At 37.4% G+C, this 17,409-nt stretch overlaps 1 protein-coding gene across 2 annotated transcripts in view; it reads left to right on the forward strand.

The window, feature by feature from the left end:
- Positions 1-17,409, forward strand: part of DIP2C (disco interacting protein 2 homolog C) — a 373,359-nt gene that overhangs the window by 255,860 nt on the left and 100,090 nt on the right. For both annotated transcript variants that reach the window (XM_036408536.2, XM_036408553.2), the window contains 2 exons: positions 7,888-7,979; positions 16,326-16,436. In XM_036408536.2, the coding sequence (XP_036264429.1) occupies positions 7,888-7,979; positions 16,326-16,436 (203 nt within the window). The remainder of the gene's footprint in view (positions 1-7,887; positions 7,980-16,325; positions 16,437-17,409) is intronic.

The following is a 17,409-nucleotide window of genomic DNA, read 5'->3' on the forward strand; positions in this document are numbered from 1 at the left end:
AATTCTTCTTTGAATGTTTGATAAAACTGCCCTGTGAAGCCATCTGGATCAGAGGAGTTGTTCTATTTCTATGAAAAAATGCTACTGGATTTTGGATAGGGAGTACACTGAATTTGTAGATTGATTTGGATAGCATGGGCATTTTAACAATACAAACAATCTTGGAGATATTGTATCGATAGGTTTAATCCCAAACCACTGCAATAGAGTGACTATTGAAATAAAGTGAGTCACATGAATTTTTTATTTTTCCAGTGTAAGTTATGTTTACACTATACTATAGTCTAGTAAATGTGACATAATATTGTTTAAATAAAAACAATGTGCATACCTTAAATATACATACTTTATTTCTAAAAAGTGCTAACCATCATCTGAACCTTCAGCAAGTCATAATATTTTGCTGGTAGAGGTTAATGCTGATAGAGGGTCAATGCTGATGAAATCTGGGAAGTGCCTGTATTCTTACAATCCATGAGTATAGAATGCATTTTAATTTATTTGTATCCTCAATCTTTTCCACCATTGTCTATGGTTTTCAGTGTTTAGGTCTTTCACTTCTTTGGTTAATAGCACCTTTTTGATGCTATTTTAAGTGGGATTCTTTCTTGATTTCTATTTTTGATAGTTCATTATTAATATATAGAAACACAACAGATTTCTGTGTATTGACTTTGTATTGAGCAGCTTTCTGAACTCATTCTAAAAGGGTTTTTGGTGGAATCTTTAGAGTTTTCTACATATATTAGTAGTCTCTTGTCATCTGCAATTAGTGACAATTTTACTCTTCCTTACCAATTTTATTTATTTTTCTTGCCTAAATGATTCTAGCTAGGTCTTCTAATTCTGGTTGGAGTGGGCATTGTCTTGTTCTTAATCTTAGAGGAAAAGCTTTTAACTTTTCACCATTGAATATGTTAGCTTGTCATATGTGGCCTTTATTATATTGAGTTATATTCTCATATCCATTTTGTTGAGAGTTTTTATCATAAATGGATATTGAATTTTGTCATATTTTTTATGCATGCATTGAGATGATCATATATTTTTTTTATCATTTATTTTGTTAATATGATGAATCACACTGATTAATTTATGAATGTTGAACCATCCTTAGAATAAATGCATTGGTTATAGTGTATGATCCTTTTAATGTATTGTTGAATTTGGTTTGTTAATATTTTGTAAAGGATTTTTATTGCTATGTTCACCAGGGACATTGCCCTAAAATTTTATTTTCTTGTTTCATCCTTGACTGATTTTGGTTCAGGGTAATGTAGCCTCATAAAATAAATTTGAAAGTGTGTTCTCTTCTTCTGGAAGAGTGTGAGAAAGGATTGTGATTATTTGTCTTTGGATATTTGATAGAATTCACCAGTGAAACTGCCTTGTCCTGGACTTTGTTATTTGGGAGATTTTTGATTACTGATTCATTCTCCTTACTAGTAATTGGTCTGTTTAGATTTTGTATTTCTTCATGATTTAGACTTAGAAGGTTGTATGTATCTAGGAATTTTTCCATTTCTTTTTTTTTAAAATATATTTTATTGATTTTCCACAGAGAGGAAGGGAGAGGAATAGAGAGCTAGAAATGTCGATGAGAGAGAAACATCGACCAGCTGCCTCCTACACAACCCCTACTGGAGATGTGCCCACAACCAATATACATGCCCTTGACCAGAATCGAACCCGGGACCCTTCAGTCCGCAGACCGACGCTCTATCCACTGAGCCAAACCGGTTTCAGCAGTTTTTCCATTTCTTATCTATAGTAATAAAAGGGTAATATGCCAATGAGACCAGGAGACTAGACATCTTCCTATCGTCCAACTTCCTTCTGGACAAAGCCACAATGGTGGGGGCTGAGGCAGAGGTGGTTAGGGGCGATCAGGCCAGCAGGGAGGGCAGTTGGGGGCTATGAGGCCGGCAGGGGAGTGGTTAGGTGGCAATCAAGCTGGTAGACAGGCAGGTGATCAGGAGCCAGTGGTCCCAGATTGCGAGAGAATGCAGGCCAGGCTGAAGGACAACCCCCCACCCCAGTGCACAAATTTCGTGCACTGGGCCTTTAGTAGGTTTATAATTAGTTGGCTTATTATTGTTCATTATGGTAGTCTCTTATGATCTTTTGTGTTTCTGTGGGATCAATTTTAATGTCTCCTCTTTCATTTCTGATTTTATTTATTTGAATCCTCTCTTTTTTCTGATGGTGTTTATATTTTTGATAAACCAAATTTTGGTTTTGTTGATATATTCAATTGTCTTTTTAGTCTGTATTTCATTTATTTCTACTCTGCCATTTCCTTCCTTCTACTAACTTTGAGCTTCATTTGATCTTTTTCTTGTTCCTTGATAGGTTGTTTATTTGAAATTTTATTTTTTAAAATAAACAATAGAGATTTATTCAAGGGTCTTAGAGTTTTCAAATAGGAAACACAGCTAGGAAAACAACCAAAAGTGTTCCAACGAAGAAAATTAAAAGTTCTCAGTAAAAAGCACATTTTTTTGAATTATCAGTCCTGCATCCTTAGCCCCCAGATAGTTATCAGCTAGATGTCAGGCAGTCAGGATGATGGATGCCAGGAGGTTGGGTCAGGTCTGGTCTGGTCTGGGTGTGAGTGAGTGAGTGAGTCCTTCAGGAGGTTTCAGGTGACCTGAGTACGAAAGTCCTTCAGTGGGAATCAGAGGGCTATGTGGAGATCCAGATCTATGCACAGGCATTGATGCAGGACGGGAAAGTTCAAAGTTTAAGTCCCTAGGCGAGTAAGAATAAGAACTCCGACTTTCCTCCTACCTCAACCTTCATAATGTTAGTAATTTTAGCAGCTTGTTTAAAAGTAACTCCATTGTATGTATTCCCTATCACCACTCCTTTATCTCCAGATTAGTGTAGTACTGATACTTTCTATTTGAGTGACTTTTACTAAGTCATTTAACTTCCCTGAGACTTAGTTCCTTTTATCTGTACCACCTGGGTTGTCAGACAAACCTTAGAAGTCTGCTGAGGACAAAATGAATACGATAGAGTTCTGTGTAACCTATCTTCATTCTTTCCTCAGTGTATATCAGGGTACATTTTAGTATTTGTTTTTTCCCTTTAAAAAGTTATTATTAAACTGATGTTGCATCTTAAAATTCATATTGTATTAGAATTAGAGAAATACAATAATTCCATAACATAAATTCAGAATAAGGGTTTACTGAGTCAAAGCAGCTTTATGATACTTGATATGTGTATCAAAATGTCTTCTAAAAAGTTTTGCCAGTAACATCAAGAATATGTTGGTGTTATTATTTTCCTACAATTTTGTCAGCGTGTGAGATTTGACTTTTCTCTTGATTTTAAATAGTCTTAATAGGTTCAGATTATTTCTTCATTATATATACATAGTGTTCTTCCCTTCATCCCGGTAATAACATCACGTCCAGCTTCCTCTCCCTAGCAACAATTAGCCTCCTTGCAGTTCCTTCAGCCCAGGAATACTTTAGCCAGGTGGAAACACTTTACACTATAACCAAATGTCTGTGAAGCATTTTCCCATGCCTCATAGAAGTCCTGGAGTAGGTAGATAGGAGACTCAGTGGAATCCTATTTTCTTTTCATTGGCCAGGAAACAGAGGTAACCCAGGAACAGTCAGATGGGAGAGGTGTGGAGTGCAAGATATGAGGAAAGGTCATTGTGGAGCTTCCATGCCCTCTCTTAACATATCACTTCAAATCTCCACGTGTTCACCAACCTGGAAGCTCCTGAAATTTTTCTTATTTCTTAAAGGAGCGGGGCATTTATTGAAAGTAGGCATTTATTGCTATTAATTTTCCTCTTATCACTGCTTTTGCTGCATCCCTAAGTTTTAGATGTTTTATTTCCATTTTCATTAGTCTCAAGGTATTTTTTTTTAATTTCTTTGTTGACCCATTGGTTGATCAGTAGCATATTGTTTAATCTCCACTTATATACCATTGTGATCAGAAAAGATACTTGATATGATATCAGTCTTCTTAAATTTGTTAAGTTTTGTTTTGTGGGCTAAGATGTGGTCTACCCTGGAGAATGTGCCATGTGTACTTGAGAAAATTCTGAGTGCTATTTTTTTAAATGAAATGTTCTATATATATCTTGAGTTCATCTTTACTAATATCTCCTTCAATGTCTGAATGATCTATTCATTGATATCAATGGAGTATTAAAGTTTCCTAATATTAATATATTGCTGTGTATTTCTCCCTTTAGGTCTATTAACATTTTCTTTATATATTTAGATACTCCTATGTTGTGTACATAAATTTTGCAAATGTATTCTCTTGTTGGCTTGACCCCTTTATCATGATGTAACACTCCTCGTCTCTTATTGCAGTCTTTTTTTAATAATCAATTTTGTCTGATATAGGTATTGCTACTCCAACTTTCTTTTAGTTTCTATTTGCATGAAATATTTCTTTTCTATCCCTTTACTTTCAATAGTGTATGCCCTTATATCTATCTGAAGTAACTCTCTTGTAGGAAGCATATAGATGTGTCTTGTTTATTTTTATCCATTCAGCCACTCTGTCTTTTTATTGGAGGATTTAGTCCATTTCATTTTAGGGAATTATTGATGGGCATGTACTTATTGCCATTTGTTCATTGTTTTCTGGCTATTTTGTAGTTCTATTCTTTTCTTCTCTTGCTCTCTTCCTTTGTGATTTGGTAACTTTCTTTATTGGTATGCTTAGATTCCTTTCTCATTATCTTTTACTTATCTCCTGTGGGTTTTTGCTTGCTGGTTACTATAAGGCTTACATGTAACACCTTATATTTATGACACTCTATTTTATAGTTAGGTTGCTTTAGGTTGATAATAACTTAAGTTTGAATGCATTCTGAAGCTCTACATTTTTATTCCCCCATTCCCACATTTTATAATTTTGATGCCACACTTTACATCTTTTCTTTTATATCCCTTAACTTATTATTATAGTAACAGTTATTTTTACTACTTTTGTCTTTTAACCTTCACACTAGCTTTGTAAATGATTAATGTACAACCTTTACTATATATTTACCTTTACCTGTGAGATTTATAGTTTCATAGATTTTGATGTTACTAATGAGTTACCCCCCTTTTGTTTTTAGCTTAAAGCGGTCCCATTAACATTTTTTTGTAAAGATGGTTTAACGCTGATAAACTCTTTTAGCTTTTACTTGTTTGGTAAACTCTATGAGTTCTTCAATTCTAAATGATAAGTTTACTAGATAGAGCATTCTTGATTGGAAGTTTGTTTTCTTCTTTATAAACAAGTCAAGAACTGTTATCTTCTTTAACTGAAATCAGCAACTTTTTCTTTTTAATATGTTTTTATTGATTTTTAGAGGAAGAGGCATAAAGAGATAGAAACATCAATGAGAGAAACTTCATCAATCAGCTGCCTCCTATACACTCCTTATTGGGATTGAGCCAGCAACCCAGGCATATGCCCTGATGGGGAATTGAACCAGTGACCTCTTGGTTCCTGCATTGATGCTCAACCACATGGCGGGACAGCAACTTTTTCTTTTTCTCTTTGAAATATATCAAGTATATTTCTTAAATTTTGCCAAAAGTGTGTTGCCCTTTTCAAACTCTCTATTATAATCTGGCCTTAAATGAATTTATGGTGATATCAACTTCAATGTTCCAAGTTGAGGATGAAGTTGGTGCTGATTGTAATAGATTTGTTCATTTACAACACAACATTTTTCCATTACAAAAAAACCTGATTATAATTATTGTTTATTCAGTTATAATCACTATTATTGTGCACTTTAAAGAGAATTGAGGCACAAAATAATTGTGTTTCCTTAAGAGAAAAAATATTTCCTATGTGATTTACCTTCCTTTTTCTTTCTCTTCCTTCCTCTTCCTTCCTTCCTTCCTTCCTTCCTTTCCTTTCCTTTCCTTTCCTTTCCTTTCCTTTCCTTTCCTTTCCTTTCCTTTCCTTTCCTTTCCTTTCCTTTCCTTTCCTTTCTTTCTTCTTTTTTTGTTTAATCCTCGCCTGAGAATATTTTTTCCATTGATTTTTTAGAGAGAATGGAGGAAGGGAGGAGAGAGAGAGAGAGAGAGAGAGAGAGCGCGCGAGCGTGCGCGCATGCGCGCGCACGCAGGCATATGTGAGAGAGACTGATATATCAGTTGCCTCCCGCATGTGCTCTAACTGGGGCCTGGGATTTCCCGGGTACATGCCCTTGACTAGGAATCAAACCCACAACCCTCCAGTGGAAGGGCCAGTACTCTACCACTGAGCCACACTAGCCAGGGCCCATGAGTGATTTCTAATGGCTAGTATATATATATTTGGGGGGGGGGAGATATAATAACCAAAGAAAATACAAAATAATTGTGAAGTAGCCAGTCTTGACAGAAAGGATTTAGGGAAGGTGGAGCTCGGGGCATGAATAAAACATCATACCGAGTAATTATTTCAAGTGCTCAAGAAGCATGCTAAAATGTATAGCTTCCTCATGACATTAATAAAACAAAGAAACATTTGTTGAGCACATACTGTAAACCAGAAGTGTTCTAGGAAGTAGAAGAATCAAAGATAATGAAACCATTCTCTTTGTCTCACTCACTAGGGTGAGACAATCTGCTAAATCCTGTGGCAGATAAACAGTTTAATATCCTTAATTAAGTTGTTGCAAAATCCAATGTGAAATAAAATAAATTCAGATTTTTAATTCAAAATATATATTGTAAAAAAAACTTTTTAATTTAGCTTTTACATATAAAATAGAAAAAAGATTAAAACAGCTATTTCATTTATAGAAAACAGTTGAAATTGCCCTTAACTTTATTATACTGTTTTTGAATTAATAGAACGTATAACACTTTACTTCTGAAAGTTCCTAGATGCTAAAGTTGTAAAAGATTAAAAAAAAAAAAATGTTTTTTTAATTGAGAGAGAGAGAGAGAGAGAGAGAGAGAGAGAGAGAGAGAGAGAGAGAGAGAGAGAGAGAGAAACATCAATGTGAGATAGAAATGTCGATCAGCTGCCTCCCACACGGGCCCCAACTGGGGACCAAACCTGCAACCTGGGTATGTGAACCCACCATTGTCCAGTGTATGGGAAAATGCTAAAACCAACTGAGCCTCATCAGCCAGGGTTTTAAAAGACCTTTATATGTCCAAGAGCTCATATTAGATTTTTAAAGTCATATTTATTACATCTCAGACCATTTACTATTGCCTGGAGGATGCTGCAGGAAAGTCTGGCACTGGGATGAAGGGATTTAAAATCTGTAAGTTCTTTAAAGCTGGTCATTCTTTTAGAAGTGTTTTATTAATCCTTTGTGTTCATTTTTTTTGGAGTTCAAATCTTTAAAATACTACAAAATATTTACCAGTATCTGTATCTAAGTTCAATGATTACTCTCCTAAAACCCAGAAGCTAAAAATATTTGAAGTTGAGAAACACAGGACTTTGAGGAGAGAGAGGGGTCAGACCTTGTCTTACATACCCTTTACATTCATTACAATCACACAAGACATGACTCATTAACAGAGGAAATGTGTATCATTTTTGCACAACATAAATTAGCAGTAACATGCTGTTACCATGGTCTTTGTCCTGCTTTGCTCCCCAGATATGTTCCCCACAACTTCTGTGATAATTAAAATTCTCAATGGCTTTGCTGTTGGCACTTTACACTCTAAGAGTATTTGTATTTGCAGTGTATTCCAGTGTTCAGGCTTTTCAGCTTTGCTGGTCAGGGTTACTAGCTTTTATTTCCCATTTTGATCTCAGGGACTCTATATAACTTACTGGAAGACTTAACATGAAAAGTAATATTTTCCATATAATTTATGTGCACATTGTACACAGCTGAAAAATCATTTCTCCAATTATTTGTGGCTTTATAATTTGTTTTGATAGGCAAACTCTGGACAAGAAGTATGAAGGTTGCTTACAACATTCTGCATAAATTAGGTACAAAGCAAGAACCAATGGTGCGACCTGGAGATAGGGTAAGTGCAATTTAATTTATTACATCTCCAAAACACATTGTTTTATGTGGAAAAGATGCCCACTGTAATAAAGTTGGAGAGTCCAATGTCACCTAAAACTGGCACTACTAAATAAGACTCTCTTTGAAAAAACAAAACACGCGCAACATATTTTTGTTGATTTTAGAGAGGAAGGGAGTGGAAGATAGAGATAGAAACATCAATAATGAGAGAGAATCACTGATTGACTGTTTCCTGCATGCCCCACACTGGGGATGGAGCCCACAAATCATACATGTTCCTTGACTGGGAATCGAACCCTGACCTCCCAGGTCACAGGTTGATGCTCAATCACTGATCCATGCCGGCCGACCAATAAGACTTTCTTAACATTATGTAACAAATAATTTAATCTTGAACAACTCAATGGGCTTAACTAGAGTACTTCTCACTTTCTATCCATGAGTTTACATGGACTTGAGAAGTTAAGTCTCAAAATCAGATGCAGGCAGAGTACTAGTAAGTGGCATAGTCAGCACTCCTATCCATTTCCGTCTGACCCCAAAGCTGTGTCATATATTGTCTCCTATTTTGAAAAACACTGTACATCTACTTGAGCATACAGGACATTTGTATTTATTATTATTTTTTTTACTTTAGTGAAATCAACAATCTTGGCAGCAAACTCCTAGTACCATTCCTTCCTCACTGTTAAATTTCTTGATATTTGCTGTGTTTCACCGAAAAGCAAATTTTTATTCGTACTGCAATCTGATAAGTTATGGAGGACAGATATTGGTATTTCCATTTCAGGGCTATACTCACAGCAGGTAAAAAAGGATAGTTATTATATGCTTCTACATATATGAAGTACTTTGAGTAGTTAAATTTAGAGATAGAAGAATGATGGTTACCAGGGGCTAGGGGAAGAGCATTGGGAATTATTATTTAATGGGGATAGAGAAGAGCAAAAAGTTCAGCAGATGGATGATGGTAATGGATACACAACAATGTGAATGTATTTAAATCTACAGAATTGTACACTTGAAAGTAGTAGAGATGAACTATGTTATATATAGGGTGTCGTCCCCCCCCCCCAAAAAAAACCCTACCCATACACACGCTTTAAATAATTATAAAGGCAGTGTTTATTAAAATACATTTAATTTTCAAAATTGAGCTATCAGCTGTTACAGTGTATATATTTTACCACAATAAAAATGTTAGTTGTGGGTGGGTATGTATGGGGGGGGAGGGGGGGCAATGGTAAAATATGTACACAGATAATAATTTAATAAAAAATAAAAGATTTAGATATTTTTTAAAAAGTTAGTTATAATATGTCTCCCTTATCTATAACTTGGTTATACTAATACCCTTAGTATTTTAAAAAACTTTTTTTGTAGTATTGCCTGCAGATTCTTGAAGTTCCCTTATAATTAAAAAAATAAATCACGTCTGTTCAGCTAAGAAGTTTATAGCAATATGGGGGGAGGAGAGCACAGTTGATAGAATAAAATATGTAAATGAATTTTTTTGTTGTTAGTGACTGGTTTGTGTTCTATGAGGGGGACTACGTTTCTAAGTTATTCTTTGAAAATTATTTATGTGATGGTGATGTGGCCAAGATGTTGGAGGGGGAGATGGCTGCCCCATCAGGCTGGCAGGGGGTGGAGGCCGGATGCCCCCCAATTACCATTGCCCCCCCCCTCCCATACATACCCACCCACAACTAACATTTTTATTGTGGTAAAATATATACACTGTAACAGCTGATAGCTCAATTTTGAAAATTAAATGTATTTTAATAAACACTGCCTTTATAATTATTTAAAATTATTTAAAATTGAAGAATTTTTTTGTTTCAAAAAATTGTTCCCAATACCACTGGGGTCAAAGTATCTCTTAGGAGCTTAGCTGGCCCCGCCGCCTCCACAGGGTCACCATGGAAACGTGGCTAGGGGAGATGCCTGCATTCCACACTCCACATTCCATATTGCCAGCTGTGAAAGAGGAAGGTTCCAGCTCTATCTGCTGGAGAAGGGAAGGGATGAAGCAGGAGCATCCGGTGCTACGCTGGCAAGGAAGCCTACCAGAATCGGTGGTGAGGATCTGGCTTCGCCGGGGACGGGGCTCCTGACCAAAGGAGGACGACTTCAATCTAATGGAAATGAACAAGGGGACACAGAGGCCCCGAATCCTGAAACTGCCTGAAATACTGAGATCCCGGGAGGTGAAGCTTAGCTCCAATGGCAAGAGAAAAACCATTCAGTTTTCCCTGGTCGCTAATGAAGAGGAAGCCACTGCCCCCAGAAACCAGGATGGCAGTGCCTGCTCCAGGGCCGCAATGCTGCTGAGAGCCAAAGCGCCAGGTAGGCCAGGTAGGGCCTTGATGACTCAGGGAGAGACCATCAGGACCGCCCTGCGGAGGAGGTCGGCCACGCCCACTTGGGCTGAGGCGCCAGTGCCGCCCAAGACCGACCCAGTCAGTATCCAAGTGAGCTGGGACCCACGGGGGTTCTGGACAATGGACACTAGTACTAAACTCAGACCCCAGGAACCAGGAATACTTCCCACAAGGGAGGACTCCAGTAGTCCCCCTCCATCATATTTTCGTTTAGTAAATGATTTTTTGAAGCCAGAGAAACCAACAAAGGCAGCAGTGAGGCTTATAAAAAAGACAGTGGAAGTGATGAAGTTTGATCACCAAATAAGAGAAACTAAAATCCAGCAAAAAATGGTGACGGAGGAAGCTGCATTCCTACTCAATGAAAAGTTACCTGTCCAGGCTGGCACTACAGTCATGCTAGCAAACCTAACTAACAAAGCCAAGGAGTACAGAAGGGAAATTGAAAATCAGTGGCACAACTATGCACAAGAAAGTGGTGAGATCTTATCAACAAAACAAGTATTAGCCTCCAGATATGCAAAACCAACTTCAGAGCTCTGGGGGAAGGAAAAGTTGGAATACAATTTGAAGCGGCAGTTGAAGGCAATGAGGGACATGTGGCAGGTAAGGGAGAAACAGCAGAAAGAATTGCAGACATTACAGGAGAAGCTAAAGAAAGCTCGAGCTAAGACAGCTGCAATGGCCCAAGCCCGATACCTCCAGGAAAAAGCATTTCTGGAGAAGCAACTGGATGAACCAGCCATGGACATGTTGGGAAAGAGAGAAGAAAAGGAACTAAAAAGGAAGGTCCAGGCTTTAGAAGTGGCAGCAGAGAGGCGTGCTTCTGAGTTGCACCGCCTCCAAAAAGAGGAGGAGGAATCACACCAGGAATTAAAACAGCAGCCCCAGAAGTCCTGGGTGGAAAAGACCCCCCAGAGCTGGTTAAAGCTTCAGAAGCAGCATCTGCAAAAGCATTGGTGTGTGAAGCGCATGCCAGAGAATCAAGAACCGCACCCTGTGGCCTCAGGACCACCACAGGTTTCTCCAGAACCACCACAGGTTTCTCCAGAACCACCACAGGTTGCTCTAAAGACCAGAAGAAGAAGCTCTTTCTTAACCACCGAAAGACTCAGTCCACGTTAGTTTCGAAACTGTCACAGGTTCAGTAAGGACTGGAGCAAGTATTCCTAGGTTCTGCATAAACCTGGTTAAGGTTTTTAGACCTCATTACCTCTGAAAATTATCCATCATGATGTGTTAATATGAAGGACTAATAGGTGCATTTTTACATCTGAACTGCTAGATAGTTGTGCTATCAGCTTCCCTTAATTAGGATTTTCTTTAATTAGCTCCAGTTAGTAAACAGGATGTTCCTCAGGTCTTCAGATAACCTAATACTATTTGCCAAACACTCATACATGAAAAGAAGTTGAGGAAACCACCTTGAGAAAGTGAAAGGAAAACAGTTGTGTGATTTATGTCATCTAGCTGAAGCAGATTTCTTTATAAAGCACGTTTAAGGATAGCATCTCAGATTGACTTTATATTGTGCTTTCTGCTCTTCAACCAACCAACATCAGTTTACACTCATTTCCTTTTGGCCAATTCAACACAAAGGCAAAATGTTTTTAAATATTTTTAAAAGAAATTTGTGCTAGTGACCAGGTAGCCCCTTCTATAGTTTGCTTATGAGTGAAAAGGTATTCTTACAACATCAAGATCAATAAATACTAGGCAGAATGACCTTTTATCTGAGGCAGCCCTTACCATTTTAACTTTCAGTGAATTGAGAAGGAAGACAGAGGGGGTGTATATTACCTCAACTCTTTTGAAATATTTTTCTATGAAGAAATACATTTACAATTAATAAGGTGGCTGAATGCCTCTGCTTGTTTTGTCAGTTTGTTTTTAAAGTATCAAAAGAAACATTTTAAATATTTGGATGACTTTTTAGTCTTGTGCCATCTCTTTCTGTAGCAACACCCTAAATTCTAGGATGACAATGTTACTTAATGTTAACTATAGTAAACACTCTAGTTTCAGGTCCCTTATTACATTTTTATACTGTGTGCACTTAATAGTGTATGAAATTACCTTTTGTAGTTAACATGTGTCATATATTTATGCTTATTTAATAGAACTGGGAACAGTATTTTAAATTAGTATAGACTTTATTTTTTTTCATTTATGACATATTGATGGTTAGACCAATGATTTGTTTGAATGCTGAGTTCTAGTACAGAAATATAATCCTATATGTCAACATTGCTTCTCTATGGGGAAATATCAACTATATGTTTTCTGGAAATTATCAGTTATGAAAAACTTCAAAATAACTTTCTTGAACTTTATTTTACTTATGTGTAAAATGAATTCTTTTAAATTGCATTACAAAAAGGACTCTCCCTCAATGTGCCTTTAACTTCTACCTTTAACAATTTTTCTGTTAAATATTATATAATAAAAAAATATTTTGTTATTAAAAAAATAAAGCCTACTTGGATTTCAAATTGTATTTATGTGGCTAGTATCTGGCATGTGTGTGTAAATATTTATTAAATAAGCATATGGGAGCAAAGCATTCAATAATAACTTTCTGTTGCAATAAACAGGATTCTTGGGAAATCATTTTTTGATGAACATTCAGTCCTTAGCATAAAAATTATAGGTACTTTTCATGTGGATGATCCTATTAATGAGGTTTGGGGAATACCTTCTTGGGCTTTGAAAGGGGCATTGAAGTACCTAAGCTGAGTAGGTTTCAGGATGTTGGAGGAGGAGCTGTGGAAGATATAAGACTTATCACATAAGAAGCCTGTCTTTAAGGAACTGGCAGTCTTAACAAAAACAAAATCCAGACATATTGATCATTAGCTTTTCTATAAATTGGAAAGGGATTCAGGTCTCCAAAAGAGATAGTGATTGATACACCTGTGAACTGTTTGGGAAGGAGAGAAAGATCTCTTTCATTTGGGATCTGAGAAGTTTTTTCAGTGAAAAAAAGTAAGGCCGTGAGCTCCAAGGAAGAGCATGTGAAAGAGCTGGGGGTGGGGGAACAATGTGTTGTGCTGAAGAAGACAATCCAGGCACACACACTAGGGTTGAGTGTGGGAACAAGATGGAATCAGCTTAACAAAATTTAAATCTTAGCAAACACTAGGATGGGCTACTGCATCTTGCTTTATTAATGTCTATTCTGAGTCTGTGGATAATTAGGTTCAATGAAATCTCAAAGGAATACATAGAGAATCAAATTAATGGAAACTGTGTGGGTTTATGATATCTTTGGAATCACTGTGAAGAGACCACAAAACAGGGCTTGCAACTGATCAGGTATTGGAGGGAAAAAATGAGAATGATTAAAGTACAAACTTCCCTTCCTTAAAAAATTTTTGAAAAAATATATATATCATTTTTTATTCTAAAAGAGCCTTTGGGTATTTGACCATTTTCTACCCATTATTTTAATATGATTGAGAGCTTATAATGTACAGTTTTATATTCTTTTATTTTACATTAATACATTTCTTCCTATCTTAACACAACTCTGCAAGGTTATATAAATGTCATTATCAGCATAACTTTTAGTGATAGAACAGGGGACTTTAAATCCTAGATCAAGTTGACCTTTCTTTAAGCAGAGCTGGGATGGCAGCTAAACTCAAATCTCGGAAACATAATTGCTGCACAGTCCAGCTCAGAAGGGTGGCACCTTCTTTCTCTGTTCTCTGCTCGTGATGATGACTCCCACCTGCAGAACAGGTAGATTTTAGGGAGAACAGTGTGTAACGGGTCCCTTATGAATGGGTGAGACCATTCGTTTCAGATGGAACTTCAGTGTGTTCTGCTTTTTTATTGCAGTTTGATCAGCTTCCTTAAACATTTTAATCTGCATCTGGGAAAGAAGTCATGCAGCAATGGTAGCCTGGAAGATTTGCAAATATTTAATAGAATATTCTTGCTTCGCCAGATCCAGATCTAAAGACAGATCAACTCTCAGCCTACCAGCTGAGGGCAGAACACCAGAGGCTGATGCACACCTCAGATAGGTTTTAAAAATAATTGGTTGTGCTTTGTGTGCGTAGACATACATTCCTCCTTGAAAATCCTATCGCTGGTAGCCTGCTAAGACAAAGGATTACTATTTAATTAATTCTTTCATAGGATTTCTCAAAATTCTATTAGTAGTACAGATGGCTTTTATTGGCCTTTTAGCTTTTGCCTCTCATTTAGATGATTTTAGTAAACTTCAGGAATTTCATAGAGAAAGAAAATATTCCCAAACTTAATTTTGTTCCCACTGGCCATCCTGTATTACTAAATTGCGAACATGGTCAAATTTAAGATACAGCTTTATCGGTTTGCAGCTGCATCTGAATCCTTTTATGTGACTCTGTCTCTAGATATTAAAATAGAGTGTTTTATACAGCTGTTTATGACAAAACTACTAACTCCTAGTTAGGCCATTTTTTAAAGAAAAAATTGTTTAAGTTTTGGAGTATGCCAGTGCAAAGATGATGCTAGTGCAAAGATGATATGCATGTGCTCAGTCCTGGGATGTATGTGCTTTGAAAACATACCAGACTTATAAGGAAGAATATCGCCGATGCTACGGCAGCATGTGAGAGGGACTCATGTTTAAAACAAAGCAAAGTCCTGGAGAGCATAGTGGAGAATCCAGAAATAGGATTTGATCTGTTACAACTTGGGATCCTAAAGCAGGCTTCTAATGCAAGAGACTAGGACAGGCTACTCCAGAAGGAGCATTGGGGTGGCTGGAGGGCAAGTTAAGTTCAATTAGCTACTCTGCAGACACTAGGATGAGCTCCAGATGAATTTAAGTCAGATGAAATATTTTTTAAATGATAGGTGGTAAAGGAAAAGTTTGACAAATTTACATAACATTAAATGCACCAATAAAAATAAAACTATTATCTCAAGAAGTCTTTGTACCAAATATAAGAGTTAATACTATCAAATATGTTTAGGGCAGTGGTCGACAAACGTATTAGTCAACAGAGCCAAATATCAACAGTACAACGATTGAAATTTCTTTTGAGAGCCAAATTTTTTAAACTTAAACTTCTTCTAACGCCACTTCTTCAAAATAGACTCGCCCAGGCTACGGTATTTTGTGAAGAGCCACACTCAAGGGGCGAAAGAACTGCATGTGGCTCAAGGGCCACAGTTTGCCGACCACGGGTGTAGGGGTATTATCAAAACACTAACAGATAAGTAGGCAAGGGAAATGAAAAGCAGTTCGTATGAGGACATGAACTTATAAGCTATCCCATGGAAAATGGCTCATCACTAAGATACTCTAAGGACTATAAGAAAACATATTGTCATACTATCCATTATTTGGTTATTTGGATGGTAATTTAAATTAACCTGGCTTTTAGAACATTTACCACAAAGCTAAGATGTAGGTTCTAGTGTTCTCGTTTTTCAAATGAGACAACTAGGGCTTAAAGGAGCTAAAATTGTGCCCAAGAGCCCAGAGCTAAACCTGACCCTGGTCTGAATAGAGTCCCATGAGGGTCCAGCTGCCAGCCCAGCACACTGGTGAGGAAGCACCCGCATTCAGCCGTGATTGTGAAGACTCCGAGGAATTTTTCATAACATCAGTGGAAAACAGAACAGTGTGTGCACTATAGTTTCTTCTACCTAAAAATATGTCAACATGGAAGATAACATTAAAAAATGATAGTTGTATTCTGGTACAGTATTATAGAAAACTTGGTAATATGAGTTTCACATGAATTAAAGGAAAGGAATATAATACTTAGTAAAATGTGTCTGCCTAAAATGCATTTTTAAGTATGGCACCTAGTTTTTGTTCCAGCATTTGTTCTTAATGTGAATGTGAACCACATTATCTGTGACGGGTTGCATCCTTTCATGATATCTTCAAAGCCATGTTAACAGTAAGTCCTTCTTCCCTCCCGCTTCCCCCCTCCTCCCTTCCCGCCCTTCAGGTGGCATTGGTGTTCCCCAACAACGACCCTGCTGCATCCATGGTGGCCTTCTACGGCTGCCTGCTGGCTGAGGTCGTTCCTGTGCCCATAGAAGTACCACTCACGAGAAAGGTAAGGCACGCGTTGTTTCATTAAAGCCTGCTAATGGGAATGGCAGGCTCGGCTACGCTGGAACATTCTCTCATGAGGTCAGAAAGTGCTTTTCATCTCAGCAGGGTGTGGATCAAAAGACACGAGAGGTTTTCCTTGTTTCTGAGGCTGTCAGGTTTTCAGCAGTTAGCTCAGTGAAGGGGACAGTAACCTCACACTCAGCTCAGCTGCACTGGTTAGAAGGAGCAGTGTCTCTGAGGCAGAGCTTCTATGCATTGTAACACCACTGAGCCAAGTAATTTGTTAGTAAAGCAAGTTTCTGTGTGTCTTGTTCCTCAGCATCATTACACTGGAAATAGGGTAAGTGACAGATTTTTTATTTTTTATTTTGAGGGTTGGCAGTTGTTGCTTTCATTCAGATGTTTGGACATTATCAAATCCCAGGTTCAGATATAGCTTATGAGATCTTATTCCATAATTAGAATAAGTAGCTAATCTCACTCTTATAATGATAGTGTCCAGTATAAGAAGGAACGTTGTGCTGTCCTGCACACTGGAGTATGTTTTTTCCTCCACGTGAATGACTTGCTCTTCATACTCCAGAGCAATGGTAACTGGAGGGAGAAAGATAGAGGGAGGAAACCCTACAGGGTTGACAGATGGTCTGATGTTGTCCAAGGAGTCACAGCTGCCAGCCATGGAGTGGTCCCCTCTGACACTCAGGCTCTGTGACTTCAGAACATGACGTTGGCTGTCTTAGAGAACTTCTCTTCATTTTAAATAAAAGAAGCATTGGCTCAGGTACAGCTGAGAAGAGGGTAGGACATACATATGAGCATAGGTGATGACATGTTCTGTTCCCACTGGACTTGTCTTAAAATAATGGGCCTAATGTGAACCAAATTTTCTGAATCCTGAATGTTGCTTATTGAACCTGACTTAACAATTAGTCCCATGTACCTTATTTATCCTCTGTTCTAATTCTTGGGGTCAG

This window comes from Pipistrellus kuhlii, unplaced genomic scaffold (assembly GCF_014108245.1).
Source record: "Pipistrellus kuhlii isolate mPipKuh1 unplaced genomic scaffold, mPipKuh1.p scaffold_m20_p_1, whole genome shotgun sequence".
NCBI classification, from domain to species: Eukaryota; Metazoa; Chordata; class Mammalia; order Chiroptera; family Vespertilionidae; genus Pipistrellus; species Pipistrellus kuhlii.